This window comes from Syngnathoides biaculeatus, chromosome 15 (assembly GCF_019802595.1).
Source record: "Syngnathoides biaculeatus isolate LvHL_M chromosome 15, ASM1980259v1, whole genome shotgun sequence".
Classification (NCBI taxonomy): domain Eukaryota; kingdom Metazoa; phylum Chordata; class Actinopteri; order Syngnathiformes; family Syngnathidae; genus Syngnathoides; species Syngnathoides biaculeatus.
In genome coordinates, this window is record NC_084654.1 from 13,256,387 (window position 1) to 13,277,234 (window position 20,848).

At 40.1% G+C, this 20,848-nt stretch overlaps 1 protein-coding gene across 2 annotated transcripts; it reads left to right on the top strand.

The window, feature by feature from the left end:
• Positions 1-20,732, top strand: hif1aa (hypoxia inducible factor 1 subunit alpha a). 2 transcript variants are annotated; one of them, XM_061843020.1, is made up of 15 exons: positions 1-394; positions 10,607-10,797; positions 12,211-12,362; positions 13,008-13,092; positions 13,564-13,673; positions 15,344-15,546; positions 15,705-15,811; positions 15,944-16,091; positions 17,593-17,909; positions 18,001-18,200; positions 18,513-18,632; positions 18,722-18,978; positions 19,079-19,178; positions 19,472-19,559; positions 19,644-20,732. In XM_061843020.1, the coding sequence occupies exons 1-15, from the start codon at positions 363-365 to the stop codon at positions 19,805-19,807; spliced, it is 2,274 nt and encodes a 757-aa protein (XP_061699004.1). In that variant the 5' UTR covers positions 1-362; the 3' UTR covers positions 19,808-20,732. The 2 variants fall into 2 exon arrangements, with proteins under 2 accessions (XP_061699004.1, XP_061699003.1); XM_061843019.1 differs by having other exon boundaries at positions 2-394; positions 10,604-10,797.
• Positions 20,733-20,848: the final 116 nt, after the last annotated feature.

The window sequence follows — 20,848 nt, forward strand, 5'->3', positions numbered from 1 at the left end:
GCTTGAACGACGGCCTGGAATAGGGTGGGCGCGCGCACGCGGCTTTGAGCACGTGATTGCGCGTCCCCGTGGCGTCGCGGAGAGCGAGAGTTGGTGCCTGAGCTGAGCGGAGCTGGTTAGTTGCAGCTTTCCAGCGTGGCAACGCTGCCAAGTGTGGACGAATGGCCTGCCTTTAAGCGTAGACAAGACTTGTTTCCTTGCGAAATACGCACGCCGGCGACTCATACGAAAAGGACTCCAGGAGCAACGAGCCTATATCAGCGACAATTTATTTGCTGGTTTTTGGCATTATCGGTCGACGGTGAAGGGGGCAACTTGATACGGACCAGCGACACAACTACTCTGGGTCCTTCGGTCCTGAAATGGACACAGGAATTGTACCTGAAAAGAAAAGGTAACGTTGACACTAGCTAAGCCCATGAGGCAATTTGTCCTAAAACATGCCTGGTGTTTTTAACAATAGAATTAGTTCGACGGTATAGACTGAATACCCAAGGTTTTATCCTCCTGATACTGCGTTTACGACGACGACGACGTAATGTTTTTGTTAGCTAATGGCTAACTTGGCTAGCAAGCGTCGCGAGCTCTCCACCTAATGTTTACTGAGCGAGCTTCTGAAGCTCCTTTGTTGGTCTCGATGACTTTGTTTCTCAAAGTTAATCCCATCGCTGAGAAGACACTTAAATGTAATCAATCGGGAAACTCTTTAAAAGTTTTTTTTTTTTTGTGTGTCTGGTAAGACTGGCTAGTTTTCTTGACACGTCTCTATCTTGGTAATAGCTGCTGTTTAGGTTTGATGTAGCGATTGATGACCCTTATCTCTTGCGAGCATTGGTCCGATATGGTTCTTGTTAAAAATGTATAAGTTGTAGTCTGGCAACATCATAAGGTCGCTCAGTCTAGGTCATTACTGTCAGCCGCTAAGTGTAAAAATATGTTGGCAGGAGTGACACCGCAATGTAATGAAGGGGCAACGTAGCAAGTATTTACAGTCAACAGTAAAATTGTTTAAACAGAGCTAAAAACGTCGATGATAACATTTTATTTTTCATTTGGCGCTTTGTAGTTATTCTTGTAAATGTTTGTCCAAACATGAATAAGAACCAATAAAGGAGTAAGAGCTCAAGTGTTGTAATAGATGTCTGGAAATGTTTGTGTTCACCATTCACTAAGAGTTAAAGCTAGACGTTTACACACACTTTGCAAAAATACACATTTAATTTTTTGTCCAAATTTTGATCATCTTGACTGACCTGTAACAGGAGAAGTTTAGTCTGGTTTGACTTCAGACAGTGAGACAAAAAAATGAAATGTTTTTGCACAGTGTACTGTATATTCACGTCTGACTTCATCTGTGCATAGATGCTTACTGTTCTTTATTTTGTCCCTTTAAAGAAACATTCCAGTGAAGTTATTTTACTATAGCCCAGTCCCTGTTGAATTGAATTGAAATTTGGCACATTGTACCTTGTACAGATCGAATTACGTGTCTGATAATACAAGTAGTGTGTATTTTGATAGCGAAGGTGACTGCAAGTCTACTCATGGCTGTTCAAATGCCAGGTGTTTGTTTTATCAAGAAATGAGCTCAAGATCAATCATTTAAAGAAATGCAGCCATTAAAGTGACGTAGGACTTAAAGAATTTAATTGTGGGAAGAAAAAGATTTTTAGGGGGCAGGTGGAGAAAAAAAATATTGTTTTAGCTGTGGTTTGCCCATTTGTGCACACTTGAAACTCGAGCTGTGACAGGTGTGTGCTGACCCCATTCTACATGAGTTTGGATGTGATTGGTATGACGTCTCCCATTTTCTGAGGGTGTGCTTATGTTATTTCATTTTTTAGATTCCCTGGCTCATGTTTTTTTTCCCATTATATAACAAAAACCTGAGATTTGAACAGATTTGTGTGGTCTTTTTGACAGTTAGTATGTTACTTGCTCTATAATAGTTGTGCCTAGGTTGGACGGAAGTTAAGTTACAATGCTACTTTGCGGTATTATTTCTGCCTCATCCCTTAATCACCAAGGATTGACGTCAGAGGCAGTTGCCAAATTTGTGTTGCGGTGGAAGTTGAGCTTGGGTATTAGAGTATAGTTCCTTCATGTTAACAAAAGAAACACATGTAGTATAAGGATTTTTTTTTTTCATCGATGGAGTTGACTTGTATTTTTTAAAGTACTTCAAGGCTTTGGAGAGTTTTATGAACTGGTCAATCAGTTCTTGGCGGAAGATGCTTGTATCCCAACCAGAAAAAAACAGGACAGTGTTTTATTAGGGACATATTCATAGTTTGGGTGTGTATAGATGTACTTGGCACTTTAACCTGTACAATACATTTTTTTTCTTTTTACTACTTATACATAGCCTGAGAGTAGGGCTGCGTCATTCATTCATTTTCCGTAGCACTTATCCTCACCAGGGTCACGGGCATGCCGGAGCTTATCCCAGCTGTCTTCAGTCGAGAGGCACGGCACACCCTGAACTAGTCACCAGTCAATTGCAGGCCACATCTAAACGAACATCCATTCACACTCACATTCATACCTACGGGCAATTTGGCATCTTCAGTGAATTTACCATGCATGTTTTTGGGATGTGGGAGGAAACCAGAGTACCCCGAGAAAACGCACATGACCACAGGGAAAACATCCCATCTCCACACAGACAAAGCCAATGAAGAAAAAAAAAGTACCCCCCGTTTAAAATTTTAAAAATAAAGTGCAAAATTTATGTGACTAAAATACTTTGAGAAACGGTTGCAGCTTAGCAAATTTAATGCAAAATGAATAATTAACTCCAAGACTCAAACTTAAAACTTTTGTTAGGCTTTGTTTTAAAAGATAAACGGTGCCGCCTGTATCCCTAAATATATGAAGAAAAAAACCCCAAATATAACATTTATTTGCTGTAGTGCAGTACTTGTACTCTTGTCTAAAACTCTCAAGAGTACATTTAAAGTAAAGTATATTGTTGCATGGTGTGATGAGACCACATCCTTGGATAAATAACTCCAACACAATAAGCTGATTTTTGTAGACTTTACACCAATTTTATCAGCCCATAATCAGCATTTAATGCTGATAGGTTTTAATGTCATCATTTGCCGCTTGATTGGATCCACAAACGAGACAAAAGAAATTTCCTCTTTCACGATTGTACTGTGTCAGACTACTGCAATAAAATCTTGTATGCCGATACCACCGCATTGTGTTCTTTATGATGATTGGGCTTTTTTTTTTTTTTTTTTTTTTCAACTCAAATGCGACCGGATATACATCTAACCGCGGGAATGACAACACGATGATCAGGACAGGAGAGTATGTTCGTGTAAGGCTTGCTTGAGGTATGTTTACGTACTTTTAATATGATACAGCTCTCAACCAGGCAACAAGACATTATGGAGCCTCGCAAACTAGTGCTAGCGGTAGTGGTTGTGCGTAAACCTGCTACTGGTCTGTTGAATGCATGATCGTAGCAGAGCAGTGATTTCCAACATTTAAGGAGCCAAGGCACATACTTAATTAAAAAATCTCACAGCACACCAACAAACAAAAATGTCACAAATGCCTACATAAATTGCTGTATGTACTTACTGCCATCTCATAGAAGAACATTTATTTCTTACCCCCTTGTAAAGCTTGGCATTTTTCCCACTCGTCTGGATGTCTTTTTTTGTTTTTGTTTTTAACTGCTGCAATAAGTTTGCTGTGCTGCTGTCTTTTTCTGCAATGGGCCCGAGATAAATTTTGCAGCAAGCTGTTGCATGTTCCATGTCTGTCACCACAAACTCATACCAGTTCCCAACCACTGATGATGCAATTCCTTTCTTTTGAACAAACCTTTCATTCTCTTTCTTGGCAACCACGTAGTTGCACTTCTGTACCTCTGTGAAAACAATTGCAGAATCTCATATGGCTGAAACATGCACTGCAGCTGGGGGACGGGGACGGGGGTGGGTTGGTGGGGACTTGGGGGCTTTAAATCTAATGTTTACTATTTAATATAGCCAATGACATTGAGTTTATGCCCAATGTCGAGCATCGTCAGAAACACAAAACTCAAGCTATTCGAGACACCAGTGTGTTCTCGTACTCCTGTACGGGTGTGGAGGCTGGAGAGTAGCAAAAGCGGAAGGAAAAACAAATTGTTTCCAAGTCATCAGAACAACTCGCAACAATCCTGAAGTTTTTGGTGCCCTGAGAGAGCATGGAACATGAGGCTTGAAATGATCACCAGGATCATTAAGCGACGAGATCCTCAGAAGAAGATTGAACTGGATTGGGCATGTCCTTCGAAGGGAAAGGATTAACGATTGTGCTGTTATAATTGAATCGCAACCAGAAGGACAAAGAGCAACAGTATACACAAGAACAACGTACAGAAGAAGAGCGAAAAAGGAAAGGAAGCAGAGGAGGGTTGGAACAGTTGGAACGAGATCCTAGTTGGTGTAGAAGACTGCAAACAGGAAGACTCCAGTTGTGGCCTTCCTTATGTGCCTCATAGAACTGAGCACTCTAAATAAAACACCTCTAGTTAGAACTAGAGGTGAGTATTGTTAAGGATAACGTTTAGATATCAATTCATTAGGTTGGAGTTCGATTTGATATTAATTTGAATGTTCCAATATTGATCCAGTAATGTAATGAAAAGGTTTCCAATGACGTTACCACAGTGCTTAGACCAATCGGATAAATTAATGATAGAAAAAAACTTCACGATTCACCTATCACCTGTGTTCTCTGACCTCTATGAGACACAAGATGGCGTAAATGGAAATCTATCCATAGCAAATGACACATTTTTTAAGCAATGAAATAATCTGAAAATGAGAATTTCACACGTGTGCATATTGAGCAGAAAAGTAAAATAAATACATGACAGTTTCATATAAAGACTGAAAAGGTCAAATAATAATATAAGGTAAATAATTTTCCTCGCGGAAATTGCAATTACAAAATCCACAATAACTTATTTGTGCACATGGAGTACATAAGTAACAAAAATGATGACACCTGTGTATTGAAAAAAATAAAGTGCTTAAACAATTGTTCTTGACTTACTGTATATATAAATGTTAGTTAGTATTATTTGCACGGTTTTAAGTAATACACGACCTAATTACGTAGCATTTGTGTGCCATTGTGACAGTTGCCGGTACTTTCTTTGTTAAACCTCAGTCATCTATTTATTTCTTCTGTCAATGTGTTTACTCATTTCTTCCAGAGTGGCTTCTGTGCCGAGGTTTAGTATGCATATCATTTGACTCTGATTCCCACGTGTTAGAAATGACATGAAAACTGACAGGTATGTAGAGATCCAACCATCACATGTAAGAGCCCCTCTTTCTGCTGATTTCAATTTTATGTACATTTTCAGGACCGTGACTTCTTACATGTTTTTCTATTGGTATTCTGTACCATGGTTAGAGTTTAATTTTTTTGTCTGTTTACGGGGGAATCCAAACTGGCCCAAAATGCCAGATGAGAAAGTAATAGCGGCTTGAATCACACAACAGCTTCTGCTGCTGCTTGCCTTAGTCGCCATTTTGTTGTTGTTTGGTCAAGTGCAGTTTCTGTCCATATAACGTGAATCACACACAAAGTACCTCTTACTGGTCAGGAAGTAAATTGATTCAGAGAATTTCCTGAATCAATATTGAATTAGGGAGGGGAACATTGCACTATATTGATGAATTGATATTTTTACCCACCCCTCGATAGAACCCATTGTAATTTTCCTGCAGTTGGTCAAGGATAGATGCAGCTGACAGTGGACTTCGATTTGCTTTATTGATCAAATGGTCAAAAAAGAAGGAAATGCGTAATACATGAGTTGCTGTGGCTACAACTGACGCCAAGGCACTCAACACGCAGATTGATTAACCCGAGTTAACAGCCAACTATACTCTCATTTGCTGACACCCACGTCACTCACCAGGCCAGGCTTAGACTTTTAAAGAAAAACTCATTCAGAGTCACAGATGCTACAATGTGTATGAGAAGATGGGGATCCCAAGTGGACGAAAATAAAAAAATGTACCTCATGGACACATTTTTGTATTGTTATAGATATATAGATGCAAAATACATTTTTTGGAGTGGGGTAATAGGTAGAATTCTTGATAGCTGGAGCCAATATATGGTGTTATTTTGGTAGGAAGCCCCGTTTTTGTTGTTTTAGTTTGATTTTCATTTTTTAGTTGAGGGCCCCAAAATAAATAAATAGGAGCACTAGTGGAACTCATGCAGGCATTCCAACAGAAGACTAAGTGAGAGGAATGTTGATACCCTGTTGAGGGAGGGAGTACTGGCACTATCTACACATTTCCCCCCCTTTCCTAGAGTCAGTCCTCTTTGGGTTTTCTTTTTCCCCAGGCTCCAATTAGGGTTGGCTATGTATTAATTTTTTTTTTTTAATTATTATTATTGTCAACAGTGCTCTTGACCACAATGATAGTTGTCTTTTCAGTACAGTGTTCGTTTTTATTGTAGAAAATTAGATAATGAAGTCAGTCATCACTGGTTGTGTTTTGTGTCTCGTTTCCTGTCAGTGAAGGGGTCATTGGTCTGCCATTTTTAGCCCTCTTCTGGTTTTCTCACAGAGCTTCTAGTTGTGGTGCTTCTGCACACTGAATCGTGTATTTAATGTATTAGACAATTTTTACTTTCAAATTACACAATACTAAGTGATGTTGACTTCTTCAGAGAAATGTGTGTCAGTCCCTTGAAACAAAATGCCCCAGAAATGCACCAACTGGCAGCAGAGATTTTCATTTTGCACTGGTTTATTTAACCATTAATCTCCTGTCCACTGGTTCACATCTCTTACTAATATACATAATGTTCATTGAGTTGGAGTATTTATTTGCACTGCAGTTGAAAATGATACAAGGATAACATGAGAAGATAGATCATATATGTTGTTTTATAGTGTTGAACTGCAAAGCATTGCTGGTCAAGCATGACTCCCCATGTATTATGAGTACTGTTATATAATATTGGCCCCTTGCCGGGGAAAACGTTCTTATCTGCTAGGGACTGTTGTTTTCCTGGGCTATTTGATATAAAGGGAAAGCAGTGTGTGTGTCATCATTAAAATAAGTAGGGCGGGCTGCATTTTTGTTTCTTAGATTAGTAAGACAAAAGGCAAATGAACTCCCTAGCGCATCTTGCAGTTTACAATAATCATCAACAGAAATCATTAATTGTATGGCAGACTATACTTTGGAAAACAATCCTCTGTCTTGATTTGTTTTGGAAAAGATGAAGCCTGCCAATCTGAGGAATACAGATAATTTTAGTGGTCATTTTCAGCTCTCACATTTTAGCTCTCGGGTCAAATGTTTTCTGTGATAGGAGTCGAACTCAGATTCCTTTTGTATTTTCAAACATATTTTCCCATAAAATTTGAATTGACTCGAGTTCTTTCCAGAGTAAAACTGTTGCGTGTTAGGATCATTAAGACTACATTAAAGTAGAAATACACTCGATTGACTTTAATGACCAGAGTATAATAAAAGTTGTCATTTCAAATATTCAGAATCAAATAATTATATGCAGTTAGCGGCTAACTGGCTAGAGCCAGTGGCAACCTCTTGCAGCAACAGAAGGTCTCTTTTAGTCTCAAAATACTTATGGTAGTATATAGCTGTTGCCTTTAGTTAGATCTGGCCTCAAAATCGGATCATCTCTGGCTGGCATTGCACTAAAAGTTCTCTGCATTGCATTCGAATGCATTAAGATAGGCTCCAGGCATCTTTTATCAATTGAAGGTTTCCAAACAACTGAAGTGTTGTGCCATATGCTTACGTCTGGTGTGGCTTGATGACGGAGCCACTTATGAAGCACGTTTTATTTCTATATGAATTACATAGTCGTAACTTAATAGGACAGCTAATTTCTCTTGCTGAAGCTAATCAGGAGCTGGGTTATATACTTTCAAGTCAAGAAAAACCATGAGTTTTGTTTTTGCCACTTTCCACACAACTGCTTGTGTTGCAGCTAATATTTTGTTGCTGTTTGAAGACTTGCCAGTGTTTCTTGGCTTTAGCATGACGAAACTGGAACTTAAAATCCATCTGCCAAAAGAAAGTGGTTTAGTTTTATTTTGCACCACTGAATAACCTCAAATTTTTGCTAGATAGCTAAAGATTTCAGTAGTGCATAGCTTTTTAAATTAAATGTAATTGTGTTTAACAATGAATCTTTGTTTAGAAATGGAGTGAAAAATGGAGGAAGGAACACTAAAATCCAATCTACACAGACCATAAAATCGAAAGTGCAGAAGTGGCCAAAAATGTCACGTTATGAGTGCACCATATGAGCCTCACTGATATAGCATTGCATAAATATTTGCCAATGGTATTGATTGCTGAGGGCGTTTGGGAAATCAACTGCTCAACAATATGGGAAATGACTCCACTCATACTGGTGAATTATTTACCTGGTGGAGTTCCGAAGGCGCTACCCATAATTTAGCCAAATAACATTCCTGTTTTCCATTTTGAAAAAGTCATTATTAGCTGCTTTTGGTGTAGATGTTTTGGATGTTATCAAAGCATTATACTCTATGCAGTGCATTTTAAATTTTAGGTTGGGCTCTGTTCGCACGCCCCTGATGTCCTTAATGTTCCATCATGCAGGACTATTTTTAGCTGTTCTCTGCTTTGACTTGTCAGAATGAATAAGAAGCCCAAAATTATGGCGACTTAGATTTTTGGCGTTTGGCTTATTTTTCTCCATAATTCATAGCACCCTGGATTGTGTAGAAAAGTATGGATTTCAATTAAATTAAGCCAGTTATTTGAATCTATAAAAACAAAATTTTGTAAGATGGTCAAGACTTATTTTAATTTTTTGTTAAAGCATTTCAAGTTACATAGTGACCATGAGTTGCATTTGATTTTCAAATTGAAAGACTAGTACTTTGCGAAACAAATGGCTTATATCATAATTAATATGTATTTATTATGTTTCTTTAATTAATATATTATTATAAATATTAATACTTCTTATTTCCTTGGCCAGTTTTTCTGCATTACCATCTAACTGCAAAGTTGGAATAGTTACCTAATTGCAAAAAGATTTGATTAGTTTATGGTCTGGGCAATAGTACAAATTTGTTGCTCTTTTTGTAGCTTTTAAATTAAACCCATCCATTTTATGAACTGCTTATGCCTACTGGGGTCAGGGGTGTGCTGTACTCAAACCGTCAATATAATATGTATTACACACTTGTGCACCAACACAGCGAGAGGGCACACTCAATAGCAGGCCAATCAAGTATGAGAATGAGTTTGACTATGATCCTGATGTTTGAGGTTGGGCATTGAGAATCAAGAATTGATTCAAATCAAAACCAACAATCTGATTCTCCCAGAAACATCTAAATTTAAAAATTTAGCTTCCTAGTTCCGATGCCTACAGTCTGATGACCCCAAAGAAGAACAGCAAGCAAAGAAGAATGTGCACAAAGATGTGCTCTTGCCCAACAAAAGTCGCCTCAGTGCACCTTGAATGGAATTATATTGTGCGATGCAGGCTTATGCGACGTGTAGAAGTCTCACATTCCAAGACTCAGCCTACACCACCCAGATCTTTCAATTGGGTGAGTGTGAAACAATAAAGTATGTCAATGCAAACAGTGAGCCAGCCAAAAGATAAATGGTGGGTTGCACTCTTGCACTGATTATTTTTAGTGTCCATTTTAGTCTTCACACCAGCGTTAGAGCTGGTGACAGACACAAACATGAGATTTTAATTATTTTACCATACTGGAAAGAAAGGAGACACAGTTGCATTAAAAGCTTAAGATTAAGTTAAACTGCACAAAAGGTCAAACTTGCAAAGTTATTTACATCGCAATCAGTTGGGACAAAATTCACATAAATATTGTCTCACAGTATCACAAACACTAACCCTTGTCCCTCATCAGTTGGGTAGGTTAACAGAACATTTGTTTCTATTGATTAATTTTTGAAATTTGCACAACCCCTTATTCAAACCATGGAAACCTTTTTGACCTAGGCCCCCAAAAAGAATTGGAATCGTGAATATATACATATGAGGAAACGGAATCAAAGTCAAACGATGCCCAACCCTACGAATTGGTTGCCCAGAAGATTTTTTTTTCTGAGACTCCAGCTGCCATGTTAAAGGGATAGAATTTCTTGGAGTGCAATTCTGTCCTGTACAGCCATTATTTGGCTGTAATGACTTACCCCCAGCGGCACAGTGGTGCAATTAGATTGTTGGCCTGACAGTTCTGAGGACTGGAATTCGAATCCTGGCCCCGTCTGTGTGGAGTTTGCATGTTCTGCTCGTGCCTCTGTGGGTTTTCAACAGGCACTCCAGTTTTTTCCCACATCCCCAAAACATCTATTAATTGGAGACTCTAAATCGCCCATAGGTGTGATTGTTCGTGCGACTGTTGTCCGTCTGTCTCTATGTGTCCTGCGATTGACTGGCAACCAGTTCAGAGTGTACCCCGCCTCTTGCCCGATGATAGCTGGGATAGGCTCCAGCACTCCCGCGACCCTCGTGAGGATACGTGGCTCAGAAAATGGATGGGATGGATCGATGGCTTACCCCAATCTGTCTCCAGCAGGGTGAGCTCGGAGCGGAGGAAGGAGAAGTCAAGGGATGCGGCGAGATGTCGGCGCGGGAAGGAGTCGGAAGTGTTTTACGAACTCGCCGAACAGCTGCCGCTGCCTCACAGTGTCAGCTCCAGCTTAGACAAGGCGTCCGTCATGAGGCTCACCATCAGCTACCTACGCATGAGGAAATTGCTTGGCCCTGGTCAGTTAATGTTAGGTGGAAACCTCATATGTCCAAAAGCAATAATTTTCAGAATGTATTTTTTTTTTTGTCGTTTGTGTTACCAAACACAACATCATTCAAGTTGGTATTTGACCTTATATTCCATGTCATCAGAGGTAGGTAGAGTAGTCAAATATTGTACACAAATAAGAGTGCTGGTACTTTAGAATAATATGACTTAAGTAAAAGTAAAAAGTAAGCAAATATTACTTAAATGTAAGAGTACTCAAATTAAAAAAAATATTCAACAAGTAAATTGAGTAACTTTTTTAAATGACGATGCCAGCTGTGTACATCAAGGTATGTCCTCACAGCGACCCCCAACCCCTTCCAGATAAGAAGCCTTTAAATAATAGTTTACAAAGACAAAATAAATTATGAACATCATCTTCCCAAATGCTTTTTTCATGTCTTTGAGCAATGACTGATGCAATAAATAAATGAGGGTAGCTGACTTAATTTATTTCATTGGCACAGACGTCCGGCAACTCCGGGATCCGGAAGACCAAAATATAGCTTTCACCAAAATGACGTCTGGGATATGTCTCCAAACAGAGTAAAAACCAATTCATACGGACTTCATTGAGACAAGCCTATGTACAGTTTATACAGTCTTGAACTAAATATATATGTGATTGTATTTATTTGTTAATTTTATATATTTTGCGGTACAATTTATACATACATAAATACAAAAAAAACATTAGCTTACAGCTATCAAAAACCCACAATTCATTATCCAAACAAATAAAAAAAATACACAAACATTATAACAGAATTTTTAAAATAAAAATGTGGTAGGAAAATACTCTTCAGAACGTGAGTTCCATATCTGTTTAATGAATCAATTCAGTTGAAACCAGAAGTATACATCCATTGTGCAAAAGCACATTTTTATTATTTTCTTTTACTGTCTGCAGTCAAATCAGACTAGGCCTCTCCTGTTTCTAGTCTGTCAGGCTCACCAAAGTTAGATAATTTTGTTAATGCCACAATAATGTGATGTAATGTAATTTTCTATTGCGACAAAAAAATGAAATTGTGTTTTTGCACAGTGTATGCCAACTTCTGGATTCAGATGTAGATAAATACTCTGCTCTGCCATGTGAGAGGAAATTAAGGCCTTCGTAATGATTGTCAAATTAGCAACTGAGCCAGGTTAAGACAAAATGATTAGTTACCCATTTCATAGTTTAAACTGTCATATAGGGTACATGTGAACATCATGCACATTGAAGCATGATGAAATCACAGGTGGTGCTTTAATTTCACTGTTTCCTTTCTCTCTCTCTTGCTCTCTCTCTCTCTCTCTCTCTCTCTCTCTCTCTCTCTCTCTCTCTCTCTCTCTCTCTCTCTTCTCTCTCTCTCTCTCCCCCCCCCCCCAACCCCCAGATGAGCTCAAAGCAGAGGAAGAAAGCGACTTGGACACACAGTTGACCAGCTCCTATTTAAAAGCTCTGGAGGGCTTTCTCATGGTGTTGTCAGAAGATGGCGATATGATTTATCTCTCTGAGAATGTTAACAAATGCCTTGGCCTGGCACAGGTAAGTTTAAATTGGAAAAAGTCAGTAGTAAGTGAAGCGAAGAGGAAGCAGTCTGAGTCATGTGTTAATTGGACTTTTTACCGATTTAATAGGTGATGTCGGTTTTGGCCGATAATGTGTATTTTATGCTGATTGGTTGATGGGATTCAGTGTCATGATTCACCGATCCGGTCCATGATGTCATTGATTGGGTCTGCAGAAGACGTATACTCTGCGTAGCCATCATGCCCAGTATATTTGAATACAAAAGCGAGTTTATTTTTAGCCTTCTTGCATATCTTTTGATGTAGAGCTATAAATATCTGACAGCCAATAAAGTTACTTTAAAAAAAAAAAGTCCGTATCATGGGTAATGAGCTTTTCAACCATTGTTCATGTTTGGTAACACAAAAATGCTTATATCGCAATGTTATCATTTGATATGACAATTTGAAATTTAGGTTCATATTTTCACAAGATTCATGGTAATTGACAGATAATTTGCCTTCGTGGGCCACATAAACTCATGTGTTGGGCTGGATCTGGTCCCCGGGCCTTTTCATTGATTCTTCGCGCTAAAGAAAGTTAGAGGTTCCCAAATTTACATTTCATAGGATCCTGCCATGTATAAAATGTCTTACAATTTCTTTGTCTTAACTTCTGCAGTTTGACTTGACTGGACATAGCGTGTTTGACTTCACGCACCCCTGTGACCAGGAGGAGCTGAGAGAGATGCTGGTCCACAGAACAGGTAGGAAGCAATTTTCTTTTCGCACTTCACAAGGTCAAAGGGAATGAGGCCTTTCCCTTGGTATACGTGAAGACTATGCTTTATCATAAGTTTATTGCTCTGTTGCTGTGTTTTAACAGTTACACATTTACACTCCACCCCCACCATCACCGTTATATTCAGTTGGAATCAAACAATCTCAAAACATTTTAGCTTGCATTTTCTATTATATACTTGTCTGCGGTCACATGGGATGGGGTCCAGCGCCTCACAACCATGTACAGGATAGGTGGTATAGAAATTTAATATAAGCGCTTCATTACCTATTTTGGTGAGATTTATGTTGCATTTTCTGAGTGAGGAAAGCATCCTACATGGGGGAGAGTGGGTGAATTACAATACAAGCACTTTTAAATTCTATTTACCTGGAGAAAAGAAATGTCAAAATGTCCTTCTTTTGAATTGGCTCACTTCTTTATGATGTATTTTCAGGCACCAAAAAGGCAAAGGAACCAAACACAGAGCGCAGCTTCTTCCTTCGAATGAAGTGCACGCTCACTAGCCGGGGCCGCACTGTCAATGTCAAGTCTGCTACATGGAAGGTAATGGAAGGATGATTTCATAATAATAATTGGGCTGGAACCTTGGTATGGAGATCAATTGCATGTTGGCTGATGTCTTTGTCGCTAGTAACTCCAAACCAAATGCAAAGCAAAGTGGCAATTAGTCAGTGAACATTATTTAAATCCAAAACAGCCGATAATTGTCTATGTACTGTACACAGATTTTGACATCTGATAGGCTATTAGGGGGCTATTCTCAATCAAGCCCTTGCAAAACAACCGGACCATCATATTACTGAGTTCGGATAACAGATTTACATCATGACAGTTCCATAGCCAAAACACAACTTAAGTCTGATTATCTTCATACTGCAAAGCATGATACCTATTTCAGATTTTTTTTCTTCAATACTATCTTTTTATTTACCCCTTCGTATTACAAAGACAAATGCGACTTGTACTGTAGATGGAATTTGCCCTCTGAAAAGTATTCTGATTTATTGAGCTGTACCTGTACATTTGGTCGCATTAACCTCCACATCTTCTGAAGAGCGTTACTTTTAAGCTTACCTTCCGCACTAATATAGCGCCGTAATGAAGATATCTAACTGCGTAGCTCCCGAGATCCCGATGTCTGAGGTCATAGGAACAAGCTTTGTGATTTCTTATAACAGGGCTCAAGTTTCCATGCAGCATGTTAGGAAACATAGCTTTGTCCACAAGTTGGGAAAGTCATGCAAGTTGACCGAAATAAAAGTAGCAATCGTTTTGTAAATTTTTTTTTGGTCCTCTTTGAATTACGTTGTCCAAATATGTGGGATAAAGTTTGTACTCTGTTTTTGGATGGCGTTTATTTCCTCCTTGAGTTGACGTTGATGTGTGTGTAAATGTGATGTCATGCTTGTTGTATTTTCTCCAACGTTGAATTTTGTTTACTACAGACACACTTGCCATTTGCCACATACTTAACATTACAACCAAAGTAGTTCCAAATGGTTTTTCCATTTCAGAAGGGTCTATGGCAGGGGTGTCGAACAAATTTTGTTAAATGTTAATGTTTGGGAACACAAAAATGCTTATATCTCAATGTTATCCTTTATGATATGACAATTGGAAATTTTTTATACATATTTTCACAAGAATCGTGGAAGTTGACAGATGATTAGCTTCACAAGCCACACAATATCATGTGCGGGCCGGATTTGGACCCAGGGCCTTGAGTTTGACATCTGTGGTCCATGGCATGAGCCATGTTGCAAATGCGTCTTAGCTTCTGTCTCAGATGCTCGGGGTGAATTTTGAAATATTCTCTGGTGCTGGTCTGCTACACTTAGGACTGAGGACTCAGAGTAAAGTCACAGAGAGAGCGTGAATTTCCCAACGCACCCTTCCTTAGTCAGAATGAATATGCGAGAGAAGATCCATAGTGTAATTGCGCTAAACAAAAGTGTAACGTGCAGTAGTAGCTAAGCATAACTTCTCATTGTCACAGGTTTATACAGTTAATATAAAATGACTTATTGTCATTTAGTGTGTACTGAATCATGACAAAACAGATACATTTATTGTTGCACCACAGCATTCTAATACTATGAACAAATACTGTCGCCACCATGGAGGAACAAAAGTTCCATTTTAAATATGCTGGATGACGGGATGTAGTGTTGTTAAAAAACATGTAATACATTGTTAAACTGTAACACGTATAGGTGCTCCACTGCGCTGGCCATGTGCGCTTACACGGTGGCCTCAACAAGCAGACCTCCGAGGACCACAAGGAGCCACGGGTTCCTTATCTGGTGCTGATCTGTGATCCTATTCCACACCCTTCCAACATTGAGGTCCCTCTGGATGCCAAGACGTTTCTCAGTCGCCACACAATGGATATGAAATTCACATATTGTGATGAGAGGTGAGAGCACATGATTGGGCTTTATAATCCTTCTCTTTGCCTCTCACCTTCTATGTATTCATACAGCCACCTAGTGCTCACTGTGGCTACTACAAAATCTTGATGTATGACTTCCCACTTGGGACAATGGATGGTGATCATATATTGTGCTCCTACAGAATCACTGAGCTTTTGGGATATGATCCAGAGGATCTTTTGGATCGTTCTGTGTACGAGTACTACCATGCTCTCGACTCGGACCACCTCACCAAGACTCATCACAACTGTAAGAATCACTGCTAAGACTGTAACCTAAAATATCCCTGGACTCTGAATAATGATTAAAATGAACTACAACTGCAGCGTTTTGGCAAGTGGCGTACCATAAACATGCTTTTTTTTTGTGTATTTGTTTTAGTATTTGCAAAAGGCCAGGTTTGTACAGGCCAATACCGGATGCTGGCCAAGAGAGGAGGGTTTGTGTGGGTGGATACACAAGCAACTGTCATCTACAATAACAAGAACTCTCAGCCACAATGTGTGGTCTGTGTCAACTTTGTTCTCAGGTACTAAAATGCTTTGAAAGTCCCAAGAATTCCTTAATTTCTTGCAGTGATGTCCAGTGATGTTGAAAATAAAGAAGACATTCCTAAAGTTTTTTTTTTCTTTGGGGGGGATAAAGAACGGACACTCCTACAGTTTTTTTTAAGTATAGTAAAGCCATGCTAATCGCAGGGGATAAGGGCTGAGCCCTGCTGCAAATACCACCCCAACTCCCCCCCAAATAGCAAAAAGAAAAGTGTGGATATGACACCCAGACTAAATATTGCTTCTACGCAACATATAAAGCTTCTCTCTGTCGAGATAAATCAATCCAAAATACAGAATGTTCTTCCGATGGCGATCTTAAGCTCCGCCCCTTTAGCCATGTCCTACAAGCTTACAAAATGGCGATTGAACACAACATGTTTGAAGTCGATTCCCTGTCGTGTATTCCCAATATTATATATACACCCCAATATCGGGGTATGTTTTTGCCTAATGCGTCAAACTTGTCCAAGAGATTTCTACTGAGAGGTCTCAACTATTTCACGCAAGGATATGTACACGAAATTAAGATTTTGGACGGAGCAGGACGCAATGTCAGAGTTACAGCAAAATGTTTCCGATTGATGCAAAAACGTTTGACACCTCACAAACTTCATATTGAAATCCAACAGGATAAAATAGTGGAATCGTACTCTGGATGTTAAGCAGGGTGAGTACTTTTTACTTGGAAAGATCACAAGTATATCATTGTAGTCTTCATAAGTGAGTGGGTGTATTCATTTGACTTGGCTCGTAATGGAACCCAGTGCTCTGTCTTAAAAGTTTGATGCGATACAAATAGGCAACTAGACATTTCTCTTGCATGACATCGCGCATTTACGTATCACTAACCCAACTCTTGGGCATAAAACATTACGCACTTCATTCAGCAGCCAGTGATACACCAACAAATTGAAAGTTGTTCTCCAATGTATAAAGCACTGATAATAATGAAATCAAACTCAGAGAAGATCCTTCTCCCTCACTTACCTTCGAACATACAGCCTTGTGTTTGTTGATATTGTCCACACTTAGTTGTACTCGCTCTCTTCCGCAAGCCTTAATCCATTGGAGACACTTCCTCAACTAGGCTTTGGAAAATGAATCAACCGTGCCCCTTGTAACCTAGCAGGATATCTTTCATCAGAATTGCACATTCCCCAAGCGCATCTGAGGACCATTTTCTTCATAACATTCACTTTTCCAAGCGCACGCTACTGACAACCAGTATTGCTTGTGGGACAACATGGTGGCAGGGGCGTGTTAAGACAATGCGACTATCTGATTGGCTATTATTGTACGAGTGACTGACAGGTCAGAAAGGTCCATTAGCCAGGGGTTTGGTTCCATCTTTGTGTGTCTTGAGACATTATAGAAGTTGCTCAAAAACATAAATAGGTCAGTTTTAGACTCTAAATAGACGAATTTGTGGGGAGTGTATTCCGGCTCTGGGTTCACTGCATACCCCTTATCCTACAGCGGCATCCAGGAGGAGAAACTGATCTTGTCTCTGGAGCAGACGGAAGATGTGAAGCCTGTAAAAGAGGAGCAACAGGAAGATGAAAAAGTTGTTGTAGAGAGTTGCTCAGTGGAGAAGTCACCAACTCTGCTGAAAAAGAATGACAAAGAGGAGGAGAAGGCCACAGAGCTGGATGTCATCAAGCTGTTTACACAAACGCCTGAGCCGAAGCCAGTGACCAGCTTGTATGAGCAGCTAAAAGAAGAGCCAGAGGCCCTTACTCTGCTGGCTCCAGCAGCTGGAGACACAATCATCTCCTTGGACTTTAGCTCCCCTGGTTTGTGACCTCATGCAATCTTGAAATTCCTGAAGTCTGTTAATGTTGGAGTGCTTCAGCTCTCTTAACTCCGCTCTATCGTCTGACACAGATTCTGACATTCAGCTCCTGAAAGACGTGCCTCTCTACAATGACGTGATGCTTCCCGCCACCAGTGAAAAGCTGGCATTGCCTCTTTCCCCTCTGCCGCCCAGTGAGCCCATCAGTGTTGATGTCGCCGCCGTGAATGGGGAAAGTGAAAACTATGCTGGATCCACAGCCGCGTCAACAACAAGCCACAGCGCAGCAGAGGTGAGGCTAACTAATTTAAATCATTTAAATCGTTTTATTGTTGTAAACACCAGCATATGGAGTTACCATGGAACCCCCCTTCTCAAACGACCCTGTTCACAAAGAAATCTGTTTTGGAACAAATCTTGCGTAATATACTTGTTTTTCTCTACCCCCTCCCCCCCCAGTATCTGAGATATTCACATTTGTAACGTTTTGATTCTAATTGAACTGGTATTTAGACAGTAGGGAGAATTGATTGCATGAAAAATCTAGGTGAGGCATTTCCAATTGCTTTCTCCAGTAAAAGAAAACTCGATTCCCATTTAATAGGTTCCTCCGCCTCCGGATTTTTGCTTAACCATGGAGCCGGACATCTCTGACTTCAAACTAGACTTGGTGGAGAAGCTTTTTGCCATTGATACACAACACAAGACCCCCTTTACTACACAGGTATTGTTGACGGGTATAACTGATGAAATTCATGGTTAATCTTGAAAAACTACGTGCATACAATAATCGGATGTTCCTTTCCTCATAAGACAATGGAGGACTTGGACCTGGAGATGTTGGCTCCCTACATCCCCATGGATGACGACTTCCAGCTGCGCAGTGTGAGTCCTGAACAGCCGCTGTCCTGCGGATCTGTCAAATCCCTCCAGAACTCGCCTGTCCACGCCACGCAGGATCTCTATAACTATCTCCGCCTGCCCGTCAATACGCCAAGTGGTGGCACCACCTCCCCGGCACCACCCGAGCCAGTTTCTGCTCCCCCTTCTTCCCCTGTCTTCATTAAGAGGTAGAGTTTTCACAATACACCCATGACGCTGTTTACTCCTCCCACCTTTTTCCCCCCCATAGTGACCTGTCAGTGTCATCATATCATGTTTGTGCTGTAGAACGTCACAATTGGACAAGGAACTGTCCCTCCGCACCCTATCAGCTCAAAATGCACACCGCAAGAGAAAACTGGATGACATGCAAGAAAGTGATGGCCAGGTAATCACAAGTTAGAGGAGTTTTGTCAAGCTTGTTATAGTCGGCCAAACCCATGTCTATCATTAAAAACATTGCCTTTGCACCATCTTGGTGCTAAGGAACAATGTGAGAGGAGGACCTTCATTAGTCAGGCCATAGCCTTGTCTAATTTTACAGAAATGCAACAGAACGCAGTCTTGATTAAGGAGTAGGGAATCGGTGGAATATTAACTGTTACAACTCACTGCGATGTGACTATGACATGACATGAGGGCCAGATCTGAGTTTGACAGAGGAACAATTTGTTTTTCCAGGACAATTTGTCCATGGAAAATGTGGAAAAAGGGAAGAAACTAAAGGCTGAGTTGGCCACAATCCAAACTGTACTTCTGCTGCCTTCAGGTAAATTGAGGAGACCTTTTGTTGTTTGCTCCATTGATGACTTTTGTTTCGGAGCATTGATTATGAGCGTCGTCGTTGTCTTAGATTTGGCAACTTGCCTCTTGGGCAGCACATCCGAGGCCACCAGATCCCTCTTGAACCTGCCGCAGCTCACCCGCTACGACTGTGAGGTCAACGCCCCTCTGCAGGGCCGCCAATGTCTTCTGCAGGGGGAGGAGCTCCTGCGTGCATTGGACCACGCCAACTGAGTCCGCTTTGGTGCTTCACTGGACACTACAGTTTCTCCTACTCATTTTCCTGCCCCCCGCTCTTATTTATCTAAATACGTCCAATTCCAGTTTGGCTGCTGTTTGCGCACATCATATGAAGTCCATAGCATTCCACTGTGGCAAACGCCATAGCAGCATCTGGGTCACTACGAGGGATTCCGGTAGCACGAGTTTCCAGTTTATTTTTTTTTCTTCTCCCCTCTCCCTCCCCTTTCTTCCCTCGTTTCTCTTTTTCTCCTCCTCTGAGTCACTCAGCACACGGCGCCTCTCAGATGACCTTTTCCACCAGGTCACCAAGAACCTGGCGCAACTGCCAGCAGCGTATTGTAAGCTTCAGTCGCACAATTTATATTTTCTTAAAAAGAAAACTATTACCAGCAATATATATTAAGCCTTTTTAAAGTAGTTTTGATTGGATTTGAAGTTATTTGCTCCCATGCTTGTATGTCTTAACATCTGTAGTCCACAAATATGAACGTTGTTTAAACCTCCAGTGGTTCGAATGTTGGGTCCATTTATTCTTGTCTTTGTATACATGTAATTGTGTAGCAATCCAGTACATCAGTCACTTTATGACTTTACTGTATGCGTGTTATTGTATGTACTGTATACCAGCAAAATTCACTCAGTATGGCTTCTCTTGTTCAGCTCTGTCAAAAGGATGTAAGTAACCTGGTTTGGTTTGCTTGACATTGCTTTTTCTGCATCAACCACAACCTGGATGGTTTAAGTTTGAAATTTAAAATAGTAATTGGAGGGATTTAAACAGGCTGCATTCTACTAATGTGATCATAACATCGATTTGTCCATTGCTCAGTTAATTGTAGTCTGTAACTGTGATCAAGTAACCAATCATACCATGCTTCTTGTGGCGCTTTAACATTAAATGGCTCTTATAATTGTTCCATGTGTCATAAACTTATTTGTCAGGAAATGTCCAACAAGAAATATTGGGGAATGCATGAGATTTAAGAACATTTCAGTAGCTCCAACAACTAGGTTTCATAAATAAGTACTGAT

What these genes read in the sequence shown, in the direction of transcription:
- hif1aa (XM_061843019.1), top strand. Translation starts at nt 363, where the DNA reads ATGGACACAGGAATTGTACCTGAAAAGAAAAG. An exon ending in TCCCCTGTCTTCATTAAGAG is followed by an intron (nt 18,979 to 19,078) that starts GTAGAGTTTTCA and finishes TTTGTGCTGTAG; the next exon opens with AACGTCACAATTGGACAAGG. An exon ending in TGCAAGAAAGTGATGGCCAG is followed by an intron (nt 19,179 to 19,471) that starts GTAATCACAAGT and finishes TTGTTTTTCCAG; the next exon opens with GACAATTTGTCCATGGAAAA.